The 16,844-nt window shown below is 33.9% G+C and overlaps 1 protein-coding gene across 4 annotated transcripts in view; it reads right to left on the bottom strand.

Annotated features, from left to right (window-relative positions):
* Positions 1 to 515: 515 nt before the first annotated feature.
* Positions 516 to 16,844, bottom strand: part of LOC120350934 — a 34,364-nt gene continuing 18,035 nt past the window's right edge. For 2 of the 4 annotated variants that reach the window (XM_039426287.1, XM_039426288.1), the window contains 3 exons: positions 1,972 to 2,229; positions 1,683 to 1,798; positions 516 to 856 (listed from right to left, as the gene is read on the bottom strand). In XM_039426287.1, coding sequence (XP_039282221.1) covers positions 548 to 856; positions 1,683 to 1,798; positions 1,972 to 2,229 — 683 coding nt within the window. In that variant the 3' untranslated portion in view covers positions 516 to 547. Of the gene's footprint in view, positions 857 to 1,682; positions 1,799 to 1,971; positions 2,230 to 3,472; positions 3,568 to 5,614; positions 5,730 to 16,844 lie in introns of those variants that run through there. The other 2 variants (XM_039426284.1, XM_039426289.1) reach the window with 2 other exon arrangements.

The raw sequence follows: 16,844 nt of genomic DNA, 5'->3' as shown, positions 1-16,844 counted from the left end.
AATATTTAAAAAGCTTCTTCACATTTGAATTTCTCCCCCATGCAACAAAAGATACCTTACTACACATTATAGTTTGTGTAAAATAAGTTGAGTCTTGGCCCTCCATCCCAAGAAATTACAGAGTTGCCAAATCTTGTAAAATTGCAAATTTCCAATTCAACGTCAGAATTGGATGTAGAATATCATCCCCGATATCCTAGTAGTGCTAGAAGAGTTTCAGGGTAAAAAGAAATTTAACTTTTATGATAAAAATGGGAACATCGCGGAAATTTGTTTTTCTTTTGAATATCACTTCTGTCAGAATCACGGGGCGTCGTAATGCGTAGAAATTTATTATCAAATTAACGGGGAGAATATCTCCTTTCTATTGGTGGGTGGATAATTTTTATTCGACCTATAGTTATTTTTTAACCATTTTACCTCTGGCTAATGCATACTTATAATAAGTTGTTATTGCACATATATTGAATAACAGAATAAAATAAAGAAGTATGACAACTCTGATAGAATTTGTATGAAATTTCAATGGAGTGATTTATTATTATATTTAGGTCACACCCTTAACAGTAATTTTTGCATTAAATTCACTGATGAGCACAAAGATATTATGAACGACGGAAATGCTGCTATACTGGTACTGCATGTATCCGAAGTTGCCATCCAAACTTTCACTTTCATTTTTTTCCATAATTAAGTTTGTAGACATGTTTTTCTCTTCTTTCTCCAATGACTTGAGTGACCAGATTTTGCTGGTAATGATTGATTTCACTGAGAACATCGTCATTCCTGCTCGCCTGGAGGTTCTCTGCAGAGGGGCAATGCCAACAATCTGCCTTTCTTTTCTGAAATTTTCCAGCTGAAAAATGTCGGGCAAGAATCAATTATTTCAATTGCAAGTAGTTTATATAAGATCTTCACTGCGTTTATTTCTTTATAAAAATAACTCAACTTTCAATCTCTATTTTTAACTGGGTAGATATTTGGAAAAAATATCGCTGTATAATTAGGCTATTTATCTTATTGATTTGTTATTTGGAACAAATATAAAAATATTTTTCCGTTATAGTTCTGTTCTAGTTGATAAGAAGGTACGCATGTGTTTCGCAACTGAGCTCCTTATTTTCGATAGTAAAACTTTTCCCAAAAAGGATTATTTCCATGCTACCACACATAACAATGAAATAATGTCGTTTATTGAATTATCACTTTAATGCTCATTCTCCAACTTGTTTGTTTTTTTATAAATTTGATCTCATTTCTCATGTAGCCTACAGTACATTTCTTGAATTTATTTTGTATATAAGGTGGTGTGTCATTACATTGGGAAATTGGAATCGTTGGGTTCAGTTACATTGTAGGTGGCCTTTTTACAGCCTCCCTCTCACTCACTATTTTCCTCTCCTAAATCAAAAGAAATACACTATACAGCTTGATCAGCCGCTTAATTATTATTATTAGCGTATGGCTTTCAATGGTGGGAGACCCAAGGGTAGTTCCACCTCGCCGTATATAAAGTCCAAAGTTCCCTAAATAATTTGGGGAGTCCAATACTAGCAAGCATTTAAAAGGCACACCATAGTATAATGTAATGTCGGGCAACTCAAATTATGTCGTGAATTTGTCAAAATCTTTGAATAAAGATGATTTTTAGTAATATAAATCAAAATTTTTCCTCAACTTACACATCCTTTGACCGTATTGGACAACCCTTGAAATTGACCAATAAGCTCAATAGCAGTCTGTGGCCTTTTTTTGAGATTCTCCTCTTGCATATCCATGACTTCTGTCATCCTTCCACCAGTTTCCATGTAAAAAATGACAAATATGGATTATAATTTAGTTAAATGTAAATTAATCGATATCATATATTTTTTATCTCTGCTGTATTAGCAACAAGAAGATTATGCAGAAACAATATTGCATACAATGTAATGAAGTAAGTATATATAGGTACCATACTGGTTTACTCACTACTTGCTTCTTGAGAACTATCCTTTTCACAGACTTGTGACTTTTTAGCTGTTGCTTTTTTTGTTTTAGCGGTCCGGAAAGTCACCATCAAGACTTTGAAGTCCTGCCTTGATTCTATGTAATTCCAGATTCTCTGCATCTTTTCTTTGTCTAATGGATCAGTCTCATCAGGATGAAAAGTCAAAGTAAGTTTTCCTAAATTATTGCTATTGGATTCATCATCAGTACAGTCGTCATCTATCATGACCACATGGGTGCCTGTAATTATCATAAATAAAATATTATAACTTGCCCTTCAAAGCGCGTAATAATTTTACTGTTTCAAGACTGTCTCTTATAAACGTTGAAAATATGAATTTTCCTTATGTTCATCTTGAATTAATTGCATAGTCATAATATTCTTGTATGTATAGACTATTATGCTATAGTATAATAATTATTTTTTCAATGTAAGTGTATTATATCGTTTTTTGTTACTCTACAGTAGGCTACTCAAATTTAAAGGTTTCATGTTGTCACCAAATAAAATCGTGAAGGATGAAAACATTGTATATTTAGAAGATACTTTTGTATACTTCATTTGAAGTACGGTATGTCAACCTTCAAAATTCAAAGTCTTCAAAAAATTATTCCTGGACCAAAAATCAAGCGAAAAAGCAGAGTGTGATATCATAATCTCAGCCTTCGTACAACATTAACTTTTTATCAAAATTTTTGAAAAGTAATAGTACAGGCTCAGCCTAGTTTTTTTTGAATGTCATAATTATTATATTATGATTGTAGTATTTTTCACAAGAAAATAAATGAATCTAAATTTTTATTATATTATTACCTTTTAACAGTACCTACCTATTTTTAACCTGTATTTTAATTTTATATTTTGTAAGGCAGTAAAATCTATTGAATTGAACTGATTTATATTGACTTATTGTTGGCATGAATGTATTATTAAGTCCCAACTCCGCCTAATAAAGGATTTTTTCATTTCATTTCATTGTCCTCATAATTCAGTATTGTTGAGTAGCCTGCCTAAGTACTGAAAGCTCAGTTTTTAAAGTTTTTATTGTTTATTGTGAAAAGTCTGCCGATATTGAATTTTGTGAATAAATTTCACGAATTAACTTATGTAAAGATGAAATATTGTGAGAAATTAAAAAACGCCTAAAAAAATACATCCATCCATTTAAAGAAATCAAGTACTATAATACAGTATTATCTAATCCATAAAACTTACAAACCTTTATATTATTGAGTGTAATTTAGTTTAAGGTTTTTATTATTTTTATATTATTATTAAGTGGAATTACAATAGAAAATATCAATTTATAATTTTTAATGCTGATATTTTTCTTGTATTTTTGAGGAAATAAATTTGGTTTGATTTGAATTTATAATTTGTCTTATCAATTTTATTCAAATAATATTTTTTTCTTTTAGCATGAATAATAATAGACAGCAGTTGCGATAGATAAGTTAATCTCACTTTACAATACCTACTTACATTAATTGTACGGTAGATAATACACATAGTATAAGAGTTTTCCTTAGATACGGTAAAGCTTTTAGAACACTAGAGAAAAAAGTACCTATTATCTACGTTTTTCTTTTATCTGCTACTATAAGTTTCATATTTGCAAGGTCAGTATTGCGCTAGAACTCATAGAGAACGGACGTATGTGGAGTACGGTAGTAATAGTGTAGTGTAGAAGTAGTGAGTCAGCAGTTTGTTCGTGATTAAAAGTGGAACAAAAATAATGCATCGAGTATCGGTTGTCAACCGCGGTATTTTATGCAAGCAAAGCGACCTGCTTTTCGTGGCGGTAAAGCCACGTCCACACTATGTCGATCGACTCTGTCGACCCGGTCGATCGATAAAGTCGCTCGACACCTTCGACTGTGTCAACTCGACAAAATTGCATCAGTACATGTGGACGAGTCGACCGACAACCATCATAAATTTTCATACATAATCGAGTGTTTTATATTTAATCAAGTGCTTTATTTTAAATATAAATCGAGTTTTTATATAAAATGAGTGATGATGAAGATGCTGGAGCAGCGGCTTCTGCTGCAATTCTTATTGCCATCTTGGGAAGCCAAAAAGATCGTCGCCCGCGGAGATTTTGGGTACGGCCTAGCCTTGTTCGAGGCAGAAAAAAGTATAGTACGGAGGAATTTATGGGAGATTTATTGCTGGATGAGGTTGACGAATTAAATCTAGAATGTGGATGTGACGCGGGCTTTAAAAACTTTTTTAGAATGAAAAGTTCCGATTTTGAAAATTCTTTGAAAAATCTTTTGTTCTTATCTGCCAAGAACATCAAAGCTTTGTAGGCAAACCACTTGCTTGTATAGGCGTCATCAGCGCCAGTCTCGGTCTTCCTCTACTCGCTCTCTTTCTTTTTCTCCCTTGCAAATTGACTTTGCAAATTTCTAATTTTTTTTTCCACCTCCACTTTTTCAATGCCAAATGACACCGCAATTTCCACCAAACCATCATGCCGTTTGTTTCTGTTTTTATAGTCAACATCACTTGAATCCCATAAGTAAGAACGATCACGGTACATTTCAATAAAATTCGACGTTTGGGTATCACTCCAATTCATTTTCAATAAAAATGTAAGCACTTGAACAACAGTATAGCACTATTCTATTTTTTAAAATGGCAGTGACAAGATCGACACGTCCACACTGGTGCCTTCGACTCAACTGTCTTTGATCCGGACCGACCTGATTCGGGTTGCATTCGACTCGACTCAACAGCGCTCAACAATGTCTAGCGACACGTCCAGACTTGTTCGACATTGTCGATCGACTTTGTCTATCGGTGTCGATCGACATAGTGTGGACGTGGCTTAATATAGCTCCGTTCGCGTTTCCGTGTGCGTGAGGGTTGATTACGAGTGCTGTTTGAAATGTATGGTAGCGAAATCGCACTATGTGCGACTTAGTGAAGCCATCTAGTTTTCCTGCATCAGAGCAAGAAGATAGGGAAGCCACTAACGAGAGCATGGACACCAACAACATGGCAAATACACCAGAAATCCAGTGTTCACCGGATCAATACATAAAAGCAAATAAACTCAAATCTTCAGCCGAGCAGGTACTTTTCATCACCTGGAAGGAATCTGATGAGAAGAGGAAGGAGCTAGAGAGAAGCAACGCTGAACTCTTGCAAAAAATGCAGGATTTGGGAAAAAGATTTCTCAATATTGAGAAAAAGATCCATAGCCCACAGCCTACCAGCTTAGCAGCCGAGAACTACTCGACAAATGAAGAAGAATTGGCTAAAGAAACTGAATGGATCAGAACTCGTACTAAGCGGGCTACCAAGAAGAGGAAGCTTAGCACCCCATCGCCAGAACTCAAAAATGAGTCTGCAAAAAGAAGCAACCAAATTTGAATAATAAAATCACTCCTGTGGAAAAACCAATCAGTGAGGAGGAGAAGAGGAAGAAGAAAGAAATGCCACCACCGCCAATCATTGTGGATGGTATTAAGAATCTGAATGTACTTCTTACGAGTTTGAAAAAAGTGTCACCAAATTGCTGCCAAAAAGTGCTGACAAATTTGAGATAAAACTGTTAAGTAAGGAAACATTTAAAGTAAATGCAGTTGATTCAGAAACTTATTGGAATATTACCAGAGAATTGATTAAAGATGGGCTCAACTGGCACTCCTATGAAGATAAACTTAGATAGACTAAGTCGAGACCAATAAGAGTGATGATTAAAAAGCTTCATCACTCTTGTAGTACAGAAATGATTCTAGAAGATTTGAAAGTACGAGGATTGAAAGTTCTAGAAGTTGTAAACAAGCTGAGGTGGAAGACAAGAGAACCATTAGATATGTTCATGGTATTAATCAGTGCGGAAGAAGATATAAAAACAGTATTTGAATTGAAAAATATACTTGGCTGTAGAGTGGAAGTTGAAGCATTGAAGAAGGCCAATCTGATACCGCAATGCAAACGTTGCCAAGCATATGGCCACACACAAAAATATTGTAACAAAGAACCTAGGTGTGTTAAGTGTGCAGGTAAACACCAAACAAAGGAATGTTTGAAACCCAACAATGCTCTACCAAAATGTATTAATTGCGGTGAAGCACATCCAGCCAGCTATCAAGGTTGCACTGTTGCAATCAAATTGCGAAAAATCAGGAATTCTACTAAAACAAAAACTATTGCAGATTCACGAAAGAAAATCATTCAAAATATCCCACCAAAAATCACGGAAAATATAGAAGCTCACTGTAAAATCTGGCTTCTATGAAGAGCAGACTGTGTTGTAAATACAGTGCTGAAATAACTGCTAGAAATAATCGAAGCAGATCCTACATAAAGGTACTTAAAAAATGACCAACAATGTGTGTGCATAGTTGATCAAACTGTTGTAAGCAAATTGTTTGAATGCTTAGCATGAATAGTAGCTCTAGGTTATAAGAAATGAAGAAAAACTGAAACAAAGTGATAAACAAATAGTAGGTAAGTATTTATTAAATCAATTGTGCTAATTTGATCTGTGAAATTCATGAATAAAAAAATCATGTAAAAATACCTTGTATACATAATATAAGAATAGTATGTCAATATGAAGTTTATTAATAACACAATAAATGATTTACTAGCACAACAATATTGCAATTCATTCAGCATGAGTGCCTACTCCTAAATTGAAAAATAAGCAGACTACCATTGGCAAAGTCAAGATTATAGAGTAAAGATTCCTAATACAGAAGTGAATAATCAATAATCAAAAATATATTATGACACTGTGGTCACAATTGGTGATGTAGCTGTGTAACACAACAGCATGTTGTAATGTTGACAGTTAATCAAATGAGTACTGAATACCTGACAAGTATTTTCAGTATTATTTCAATTAGGATTGCCAATGCTGATAATAATATTTCAAAGACAATAAAAGAATAAGTGAATTTATCTATTAAACTCTGTCACGTTATTCTTTATATAAAATAACGATTAGCCTCCTGCTTGGCATCAGTCGGTAAAGCATGAGATTTAATATAATAGGGCGTGGTTTTCTAATAGTATTCAGTCTTAAAAAATCTTGATAGGCCTAGATATGGGCTTCTCCAATAACTCTTGTAATTCAATAATAATAAATATATATATATAAATGATACTTATACTATAGAGATGAGGAATATAAAATGAATTGCACACCATGAAAATTTTACACATATATTACATAAATAATGCAAAGATCAGTCGAGGCAAAAAATATATATAGAGCGATAAAAAATATAATATAAAAATAGAACAATATTTGAAATCAATAAAAATATCACAGGCTAACTTTATATTCTAGATTTATGGCACGAATCATTACCATGTGCCTTTATCTTGAAATCATATGCATCTTTGGCATGTAGCTGTGACATGTACTTGCTAATACTTGTCTGCTTGGATAATTCAATCATAAATATGTGCTCTAAGATCAGCTTGATAAATTAGCCACTAATAATCCAAATATATCTATATATTAAAATCTCTAGTATTTAGTAGATTTATTTGTATCGAATATATATTTTTATCTCAGGTGTAAGATTCGGCACCTGACGGAATAGGTAGAGCCATTCATCTAGTGAATTAGAACTATGATAAATTATCGCAAATTGTATTGCAAAAATTAAATATTGTATGCATACGTTTGATAGCCTAGATTTCGTACTTCTTTGATTAAATAGAAATTTCTAAAATATTGATCTATATATTTTTCTTTCAATTAAATACCTTTAATACTAATTTTTACTTGCGCAAGTATTACTCTTATTAATTTCTTAATTTATAATAACCCTTTCGGCGAGCTAGCTTTGATCATCAGATTATTTCGAAGCACTAGGGCGCCCATCACTAAATTCAAATTTAATCACTCACGTGTCGAAAATCTTCTTGTAAGCCGCCGATGTCGATCCAACTCCATGCGGTCCGGGAATATGGTAGCTGGAATCGTCTCCTCCAGGGGTTATAAATTTAATAGAAATGAAAAATGACTTCTGCTTTACAATAGCATCACGAAGTCTTTTGAGAAATTTAATAATTTACTTTAAATTTAAATTTTTACAAAATTATTAATAAGGTACTTCGCTCTAAAATATTTGGGGTCCTCTTATGGTGGCATCTGGCTGGCGAGTCTGGTTCTTCCTTCTCAAGTTTTACAGATCCTCTTTCCGACTTTCAAATTAGCATAAAATTTAAATATCTCAATCCTCCGCCATTAATTCAAATAGATCTTACAAAGAATGCCAAAATATTGCTTAGATTATATGATTAATAATTTCTTTGCATTCGAGCCATATTGATAACATAGATTACACAAATTTTTACACGGAAACTAGTACATTTATATAATATATATAAATATTTTTGAATCGGCCTACAGTTGCCGCCTATTAACTGCCGTTTTACTATTGGTGCATGCAAATTTTATTAGGTATTCATGCGCCTGGTAACTCTTATTTCCTGAATACATTAAAATATTTTTATTCGGTTTTTTATTTATGCCTTTGCATGCTAGTTAATATTCTATGTATTAATATTAATTCCATGCTACCTAATAATTAGCCACGTGGACGGGTGTTTTTTCACATTGCACACCATCCGAATGCAATAAAGCTCTGCCAAGGGGTTTTGGTCAGATTCTACGTTCTTCGGTTTGATCGATCTCTAGGTCACCGATCCGTGAATACATCTACATAACCTCAATCTTCAAATATTTTATAAATAATCTATTTATGAGTAGTAAACTTCCTTTAAATCCTTTTTTAAGTTCTTGTACCATTTAGCCAGAACAAGCTGATGCTATCTAATCTTGTTTATTATCTGCTTGGCGATATTAGCCAATTACTTTATTTTTAGACCTATTACTATATCTGTTAGGGCTTTTTATCTACCCAGATTAAATATGTTACACGCGCCCCTGGGTTTGAATTCAAAATATTTGAGAATCACAATGTTTTTAATGAAAACCCACCCTTCAATACATTGATATACACTATACTTTATTTATAAATTATACTCTCCTACTTCTATCACATTTCGCAGACATATTTGCTGCATCTCCTTTATACTTTTATCAAAAACAATAACAAATTCTCCTCCTCAACACACATAAAAATATCATAAATATAAACTTCTAAACGTATTCCTCCTGACACCACTTAAAACATAGTAATTTTTAAATTCGCCGCTTGCAGGGCCGCCAACTTAACTACACACATTTCATAATTCTCACAAATGATTCCTTTTAGACAATAATTTCGATTCATAAACTTCTGGGCTTATATCTTATAGTATTTCTTAGGTCTTAATATAAATAATTTTCTATACATCAGGTACAATACTTTCTTTTGCTAATGGCTCTTTGGTTTTGGTAACTGGTATTCACTTTAAGTCTTTTCAGGTAACAAACGTGGCATAATTAAAAGTAATAAATATAAAACATATAAATAAATATATCGACATTAATAAATATAATAAATAACAATAATAAATAACTCTTTGGGTACAGTACTTCTTTTTATAAACATATGTTCAACAGACATTACATTCATTTGATTTGGGTGGCTTTGGTCAGCTGTTCGCTGTTCTACAATTCATAGTGTTACATGTTACATCAGAATTTGCTATCGACTTTCATAACTAACCTAACTGCTCAATTTTTTCTCTTAAAAAGGTAATTAACAAATTTTAATTTTATTATCCCCACTTGTGTCCTTTTTTATCTGATGTATATAATTTAATTACATATTTAAAAATTGTTCTTTTCCTTATTGCAGGCTTCTAACGGCTGGAAGGAATTAAAATACTGGATTGTTGCCATGCGGTCCTATGCCAAGATTAAATTTATTAAGGAAGGTCAGTAATCGGTTTGATAATAATGTTTTCCTTGATTTCTTATCATATTTATTTCAAATTCGATGATTTTTCATGTAGAATTGTTGTGGTCTTCCCATATCTTTTGACTTTCTGCTTGTAGCTATACTACTGTAGGCCGTTCGGTTATCTGCTGTCTGGTTGTTTGTTGAGGCTGTCCTAATTGATAATTTTTTCATCATAAATTTAAAACCCTTGTATCTGGTGTATTCCTTTAAATAATTCCAAGCTTCATTTATGATAATTCCTTTTAATCTGTTCTTTTCCGATTCATCCTGCACTCTTAACTCATCCTTCCTTTCATTATTTTCATCTAATATTCTTAATTTCGGCTCATTATAACTCCTTAGGCTTACAACAATAAATATTTTTATAATATTAAATTTCCAACCATCAATAATAGATTCATTTAACAACAACAATACAATATTTTTCGTTCTATCCACAACACAGTCGTTTATCAATATCACAGCCATTATTACAAATATTAAACACCATAACAAAACATTTATCATCTCTTTAATAGTATTATCCCTCATCATATAATATCCAAATACTTTTACTTTCTTAATATTATTTTTTTAATTCTTCCAATCTTCTCAAACACCGTTCATCCTTCATCAATCTCAAATAAGTAGTCCATTTCGTTGTTGCCCATGCATGAATCCATAGTAGTCCTATCAGTAGCTCCAGTTTTAATCCATTCATTCGATCCATTTTGCCGGTCACATCGCTGATTTGCCCTCTTGAAGCGAATGTGCCGCGGATGCATGCCGTCGGTCCGCTCCTGTCTTCCTCGGTGCCGGTCCGGTGTCCTCTTCGGGCGTTTGAACCGTGCATGCGGCCGGTATGCGCGCGCGTGGTTCCTCCTTCGTCGCTTCTTCCGCCTCCGGGCCTTGCGATGGTCGCTCCTCTTGTCCGGTAGTCCGTCCTCCCTGGTGTCATCCTCTTGGTCCTCTATCCTGGGTTCCTTGGGGTGCCTTGGTGTCAAATGATGCGCGGGTGTGGTGGTGTTCAAAACAGGTAGTATGGTGGTGGTCCCTTGATAGGCGGTTGTAGGTTCGATGCGCGGATCTGTTACATTTTTAACCTTTTCTATATTCACTAACTCCTTAATTAGTGCATGATCCTGGTGACTGCTTATATTTAGTAGTGACTCTTTGGTGGCAGGTTGCTCTTCGGTGGGGAACAGGATACTTAAAAAGGGTTGATGTTTGCGGCTGGCTTTAATTGCATGTTTGGCGGCGGTTTTTTGTGGTAGGCTGTCTTGTATGGGCTCCTGTGTGTCTGGTGGTGGGTTATCTTGTATTGGCTTCGGTTCTTCTAATACTATTTTCGGTAAATCATTTCTAAAGGTGGTGTATGATGTTGAAATTTCTTGATTTTCGTTGTTTGTTTCATTGGAGCTTGTAGGTGTTATATCGGGGGTATCATATAGTCCTGGTTTATTAGCTGTAGTTTTCTGTATATCTGGTGGCGGGTTGTTGGGTGTTGGGTTCTGTGTTTTTTGGTGATTTGATCTGGACGCATGCTCTAATGTGTAGTTTGTACTTATTTGATGAGGTGGCGGTTTGTAATTTCTATTATAATTATTCTGAGTGTAATCATTATTTGTGTTAAATCGATCATGGCCATAATAATAATTTCTTTCATAGGTTTGCTGTGGATAATGGTTTGTTTGACGATTCTGAAAACTTCTATTATTCCAGCTGTTATTTTGATTATGATTATAGCGGCGTTTAAATTGAGGGGTAGATCGTGAGCAATCATATGGTACTGATTCATAATTTTGGCTGTTATACTGATTAAATTTTGAGTTATGTTGATTTTGTGCGTATCTCTGGTCTGAACGGTGGTTTGATATTGCCATCACAGACTGTATGCCATATAAATGATTTATCAGCTGTTTGCAATCAGTAATGGGTTGTGTGGCGAGAGCCATTCTAACTTGATACGGTAGCTTCTTTAAAATAATATTTGCTAATGCCGATTCGTTAATGGGCTCGCTCAATTGAGAATTTTTAAACTGTAGAGCAGTGACGAAAGTGGTACATGCACCGTCTAAGTTAGGGTTGAAATCGCATGATATAATGTCCGCTAGCACGTCCAACTGTTTACTTCTGCTCCAATACTGTTCCAGGAAGACAGCGACAAACTCATCCAATGATGTAAATTCATGGGCTCTACTCCGAAAGAACATCAGGGGTTCGCCAATCAATAAACCAGTCAAACGAAGACGCCAAAAATTCCAAGAGGTGGGTGTTAATGATTGAATTAGTTTTATCTGATCTATAAATTCTTTAGGTTGGAGATAGCGGTCTGTATTGTCAAAACGGCCTAATTCATTGAAACTGTGTAGTGAATCAAACGTTGCTATGGGAATAGGCTCTAGATTCTCGTGCGGAAATTGATGTATTTGATTTTCAAGTTGTACTATGTTTTGATTTATATCAGAATTTGGGTGAGCTATTTCATGAATTTGCGAAGTGTTTTGTGCTGGTAGGTTATCTATTCTTTCGTTTAACTCACAAGTGACAGTATCTATTTTTGCTGTTAAATCGGTTGTAATTAGTTCTTGATTTTCAGCGGTAGATGCTGATATTGTGTCCGCAGTTTCCTTACCCGTTCTTACCGATGTATCCTTCAATGATTCCCGCATTTCCTTCATTTCCGCCTTCAAGTCCTTCATTACCATGGTCATTGTTTTTTCTAAACTATTAGAAAATGACTTGATCATCCCCTCTACTAGAACCCTTCTTATTGCTTCTTGGGAGACATTTAACGGTTTATTACTGTTCACAGGATTCTTGGCGGTGATTGAAGAGATCTGGGCGTTGGACTCCATCACGCCCCCCTCAGCGTCGATCTCCGCTACTATCGCCGTCTGCAGTGTGTCTGCTACCTTACTTTGCGTGGACGAAAAGAGACTCATATTTTAAAAATGGATTAAGTGTCAAGTGTTTGTTAAAAAAGTGAAAGTTTTGGCCAACAAGGCATTAATAAGGACACAAATGAGGATAGGCCTATGGACATTACAAGCCAGGTAACCTATTTATTACTTAAGCTCTTATAATATAATAATACTATTCATTGATTTCTGACTAGCAGTTTAGGCCCATAAAATATAATAGCTCTCTCTATAAAATATATTTTCTACAATAATAATAATATAAAATTTTCTTTAAAACATATAATTTCTCTTATTTAAAGCTATTGATTCCCCAAAAAGTAATACAAATTTCCCTTCACCAGTTTTCCTCAAAACTCGTATAAGTTATCTATAATTTTCAATATGGTTATTGACTTAATTTCAAATAATTATTCGATGAGTTTGGCTCTCATCATCAGTCCCACGTTGGTACGACATGTCTTTCTGTCGTATCCGTGGCCTATCACGTTGGGCGACATGTCTTTCTGTCACGTTATTCTTTATATTTAAATAACGATTAGCCTCCTGCTTGGCATCAGTCGGTAAAGCATGAGATTTGATATAATTAGGTCGTGGTTTTCTAATAGTATTCAGTCTTAAAAAATCTTGATAGGCCTAGATATGGGCTTCTCCAATAACTCTTGTAATTCAATAATAATAAATATATATATATAAATGATACTTATACTATAGAGATGAGGAATATAAAATGAATTGCACACCATGAAAATTTTACACATATATTACATAAATAATGCAAAGATCAGTCGAGGCAAAAAATATATATAGAGCGATAAAAAATATAATATAAAAATAGAACAATATTTGAAATCAATAAAAATATCACAGGCTAACTTTATATTCTAGATTTATGGCACGAATCATTACCATGTGCCTTTATCTTGAAATCATATGCATTCTTTGGCATGTAGCTGTGACATGTACTTGCTAATACTTGTCTGCTTGGATAATTCAATCATAAATATGTGCTCTAAGATCAGCTTGATAAATTAGCCACTAATAATCCAAATATATCTATATATTAAAATCTCTAGTATTTAGTAGATTTATTTGTATCGAATATATATTTTTATCTCAGGGTGTAAGATTCGGCACCTGACGGAATAGGTAGAGCCATTCATCTAGTGAATTAGAACTATGATAAATTATCGCAAATTGTATTGCAAAAATTAAATATTGTATGCATACGTTTGATAGCCTAGATTTCGTACTTCTTTGATTAAATAGAAATTTCTAAAAATATTGATCTATATATTTTTCTTTCAATTAAATACCTTAATACTAATTTTTACTTGCGCAAGTATTACTCTTATTAATTTCTTAATTTATAATAACCCTTTCGGCGAGCTAGCTTTGATCATCAGATTATTTCGAAGCACTAGGGCGCCCATCACTAAATTCAAATTTAATCACTCACGTGTCGAAAATCTTCTTGTAAGCCGCCGATGTCGATCCAACTCCATGCGGTCCGGGAATATGGTAGCTGGAATCGTCTCCTCCAGGGGTTATAAATTTAATAGAAATGAAAAATGACTTCTGCTTTACAATAGCATCACGAAGTCTTTTGAGAAATTTAATAATTTACTTTAAATTTAAATTTTTACAAAATTATTAATAAGGTACTTCGCTCTAAAATATTTGGGGTCCTCTTATGGTGGCATCTGGCTGGCGAGTCTGGTTCTTCCTTCTCAAGTTTTACAGATCCTCTTTCCGACTTTCAAATTAGCATAAAATTTAAATATCTCAATCCTCCGCCATTAAATTCAAATAGATCTTACAAAGAATGCCAAAATATTGCTTAGATTATATGATTAATAATTTCTTTGCATTCGAGCCATATTGATAACATAGATTACACAAATTTTTACACGGAAACTAGTACATTTATATAAATATATATAAATATTTTTGAATCGGCCTACAGTTGCCGCCTATTAACTGCCGTTTTACTATTGGTGCATGCAAATTTTTATTAGGTATTCATGCGCCTGGTAACTCTTATTTCCTGAATACATTAAAATATTTTTATTCGGTTTTTTATTTATGCCCTTTGCATGCTAGTTAATATTCTATGTATTAATATTAATTCCATGCTACCTAATAATTAGCCACGTGGACGGGTGTTTTTTCACATTGCACACCATCCGAATGCAATAAAGCTCTGCCAAGGGGTTTTGGTCAGATTCTACGTTCTTCGGTTTGATCGATCTCTAGGTCACCGATCCGTGAATACATCTACATAACCTCAATCTTCAAATATTTTATAAATAATCTATTTATGAGTAGTAAACTTCCTTTAAATCCTTTTTTAAGTTCTTGTACCATTTAGCCAGAACAAGCTGATGCTATCTAATCTTGTTTATTATCTGCTTGGCGATATTAGCCAATTACTTTATTTTTAGACCTATTACTATATCTGTTAGGGCTTTTTATCTACCCAGATTTAAATATGTTACAACTCCCAATACAAGTAACAACAGATAGTGACCTACAAAAGATTCTGGATAGAATTATTAAACAATACAATATGCAATTGAATCAATCAAAATAATGTAGAATATGAGATGATATAATATGTAATACCTTAATGTAATTGTATTCAATTTTTATCAAGGTTGCATTTAATGTAGAAGATTGCAATTAGTACAATTAATGTGTTGTCTGAACTCATAGGTTCTGTTTATACACAATATTCAAATAAAGAACTGTAACTATCATGGTAGCTGAGAAGTGTAGATATAATATAATACAACTAATAGTTTTAAGTCATATCCGACAATATCCAAATGGCCCACAAATTGGGACTCGTTGGTTAAATCACAAAGAACATGATAGGTTAGGCTATCTATGAATAGCAATGAATTGCAGCTATGTGCTATCTTCATTGGAATTATTCAAAGTTATAAATAATTGACCTTGGATAACTTCAAGGTTGACTTGACAGTTGATTTCAGTAATATACATTCGAGTTGTTGCATAAATAAATCTGTTCATGAGTTGAGTAAAGCACTATTGTTGAAAGTGCACGTAAGTAATTCAGTGGGTTCAACATTGACCACTAGAGAATCTTAAAATAATTGACAATAAAATAAAACTTATGATGAAAAAAGGCAAATAATATGACATTTTAAATTTACGATACTCAACTTAGGATTTGAGAGTGCAACCACAGGCAATGAAGTGGGGAGAGACTGAGATGAATGACCAGGATGCCCAAAGACAGTGAAATCGCGCAGGACGGCAATGTAGATGGACCAGTAACCATCACACAGGAAATTGGCATCCAACGATGAGGATCCAGCACAGGACAAAGACGGAGACAGGCGGGCCACAGGACCCAGGAAAAGCAATCCCTGTTCCACCCAAAATGAGTCTGATCAGAAGAGTGAAGGTGATTTCTCGTGGAGATTGCTTGCTTTCGAGAAAGCCCTCCCATCATAGTGTTGGAGATGAGGGGACCTGAAGAATTTGGAATCGTGCCGATAGTTCCAATATGTATATAGACACAAGGAACCCTGGGTAGAGCTGAACAGGAGCTAGCTACTGATTGATCTTGACCAATGATCACAGTGACGTCGAAAAGAAATGTTTATTTTAAACAAGAGTTTATGAATTTACCAAATAGTAATCATTTGAGATTTCTGAAGCAGAAATGGAATAGCAAATAACAAGACAAGTAGAATTAACCTCACTTGAAAACGAGACAATTTGTAACTGCAAGTCCTTTGAAAGCTAACAAACAGAAATTTATGAATTTGTGAAATTTATGAAAAATGATGCAAAATAACAAATATAAATGCCATGACCAAAGATAGCAAGGATAAAGACAAAATTATGATTAAAAACCATGACAAAATAGATGAACAATGTAAAAACAACATGACAATAAAAACTGCTCAACAAGAGCGACAAGTGGCGCAAAATTCAAACTGCAGAAACAGACAGAAATGTGAGGCAATGAAATGGTGGCGATCGAAATTTAACATAAGCTGGGCCCTATTGGGAAATTCAGGAGTTTTCCAA

The sequence above is a fragment of the Nilaparvata lugens genome, chromosome 4 (genome assembly GCF_014356525.2).
Source record: "Nilaparvata lugens isolate BPH chromosome 4, ASM1435652v1, whole genome shotgun sequence".
In the NCBI taxonomy this organism is placed as follows: Eukaryota; Metazoa; Arthropoda; class Insecta; order Hemiptera; family Delphacidae; genus Nilaparvata; species Nilaparvata lugens.
Note: the sequence above shows the minus strand (reverse complement) of the source record. Positions and strands in the feature narration are given on the sequence as shown.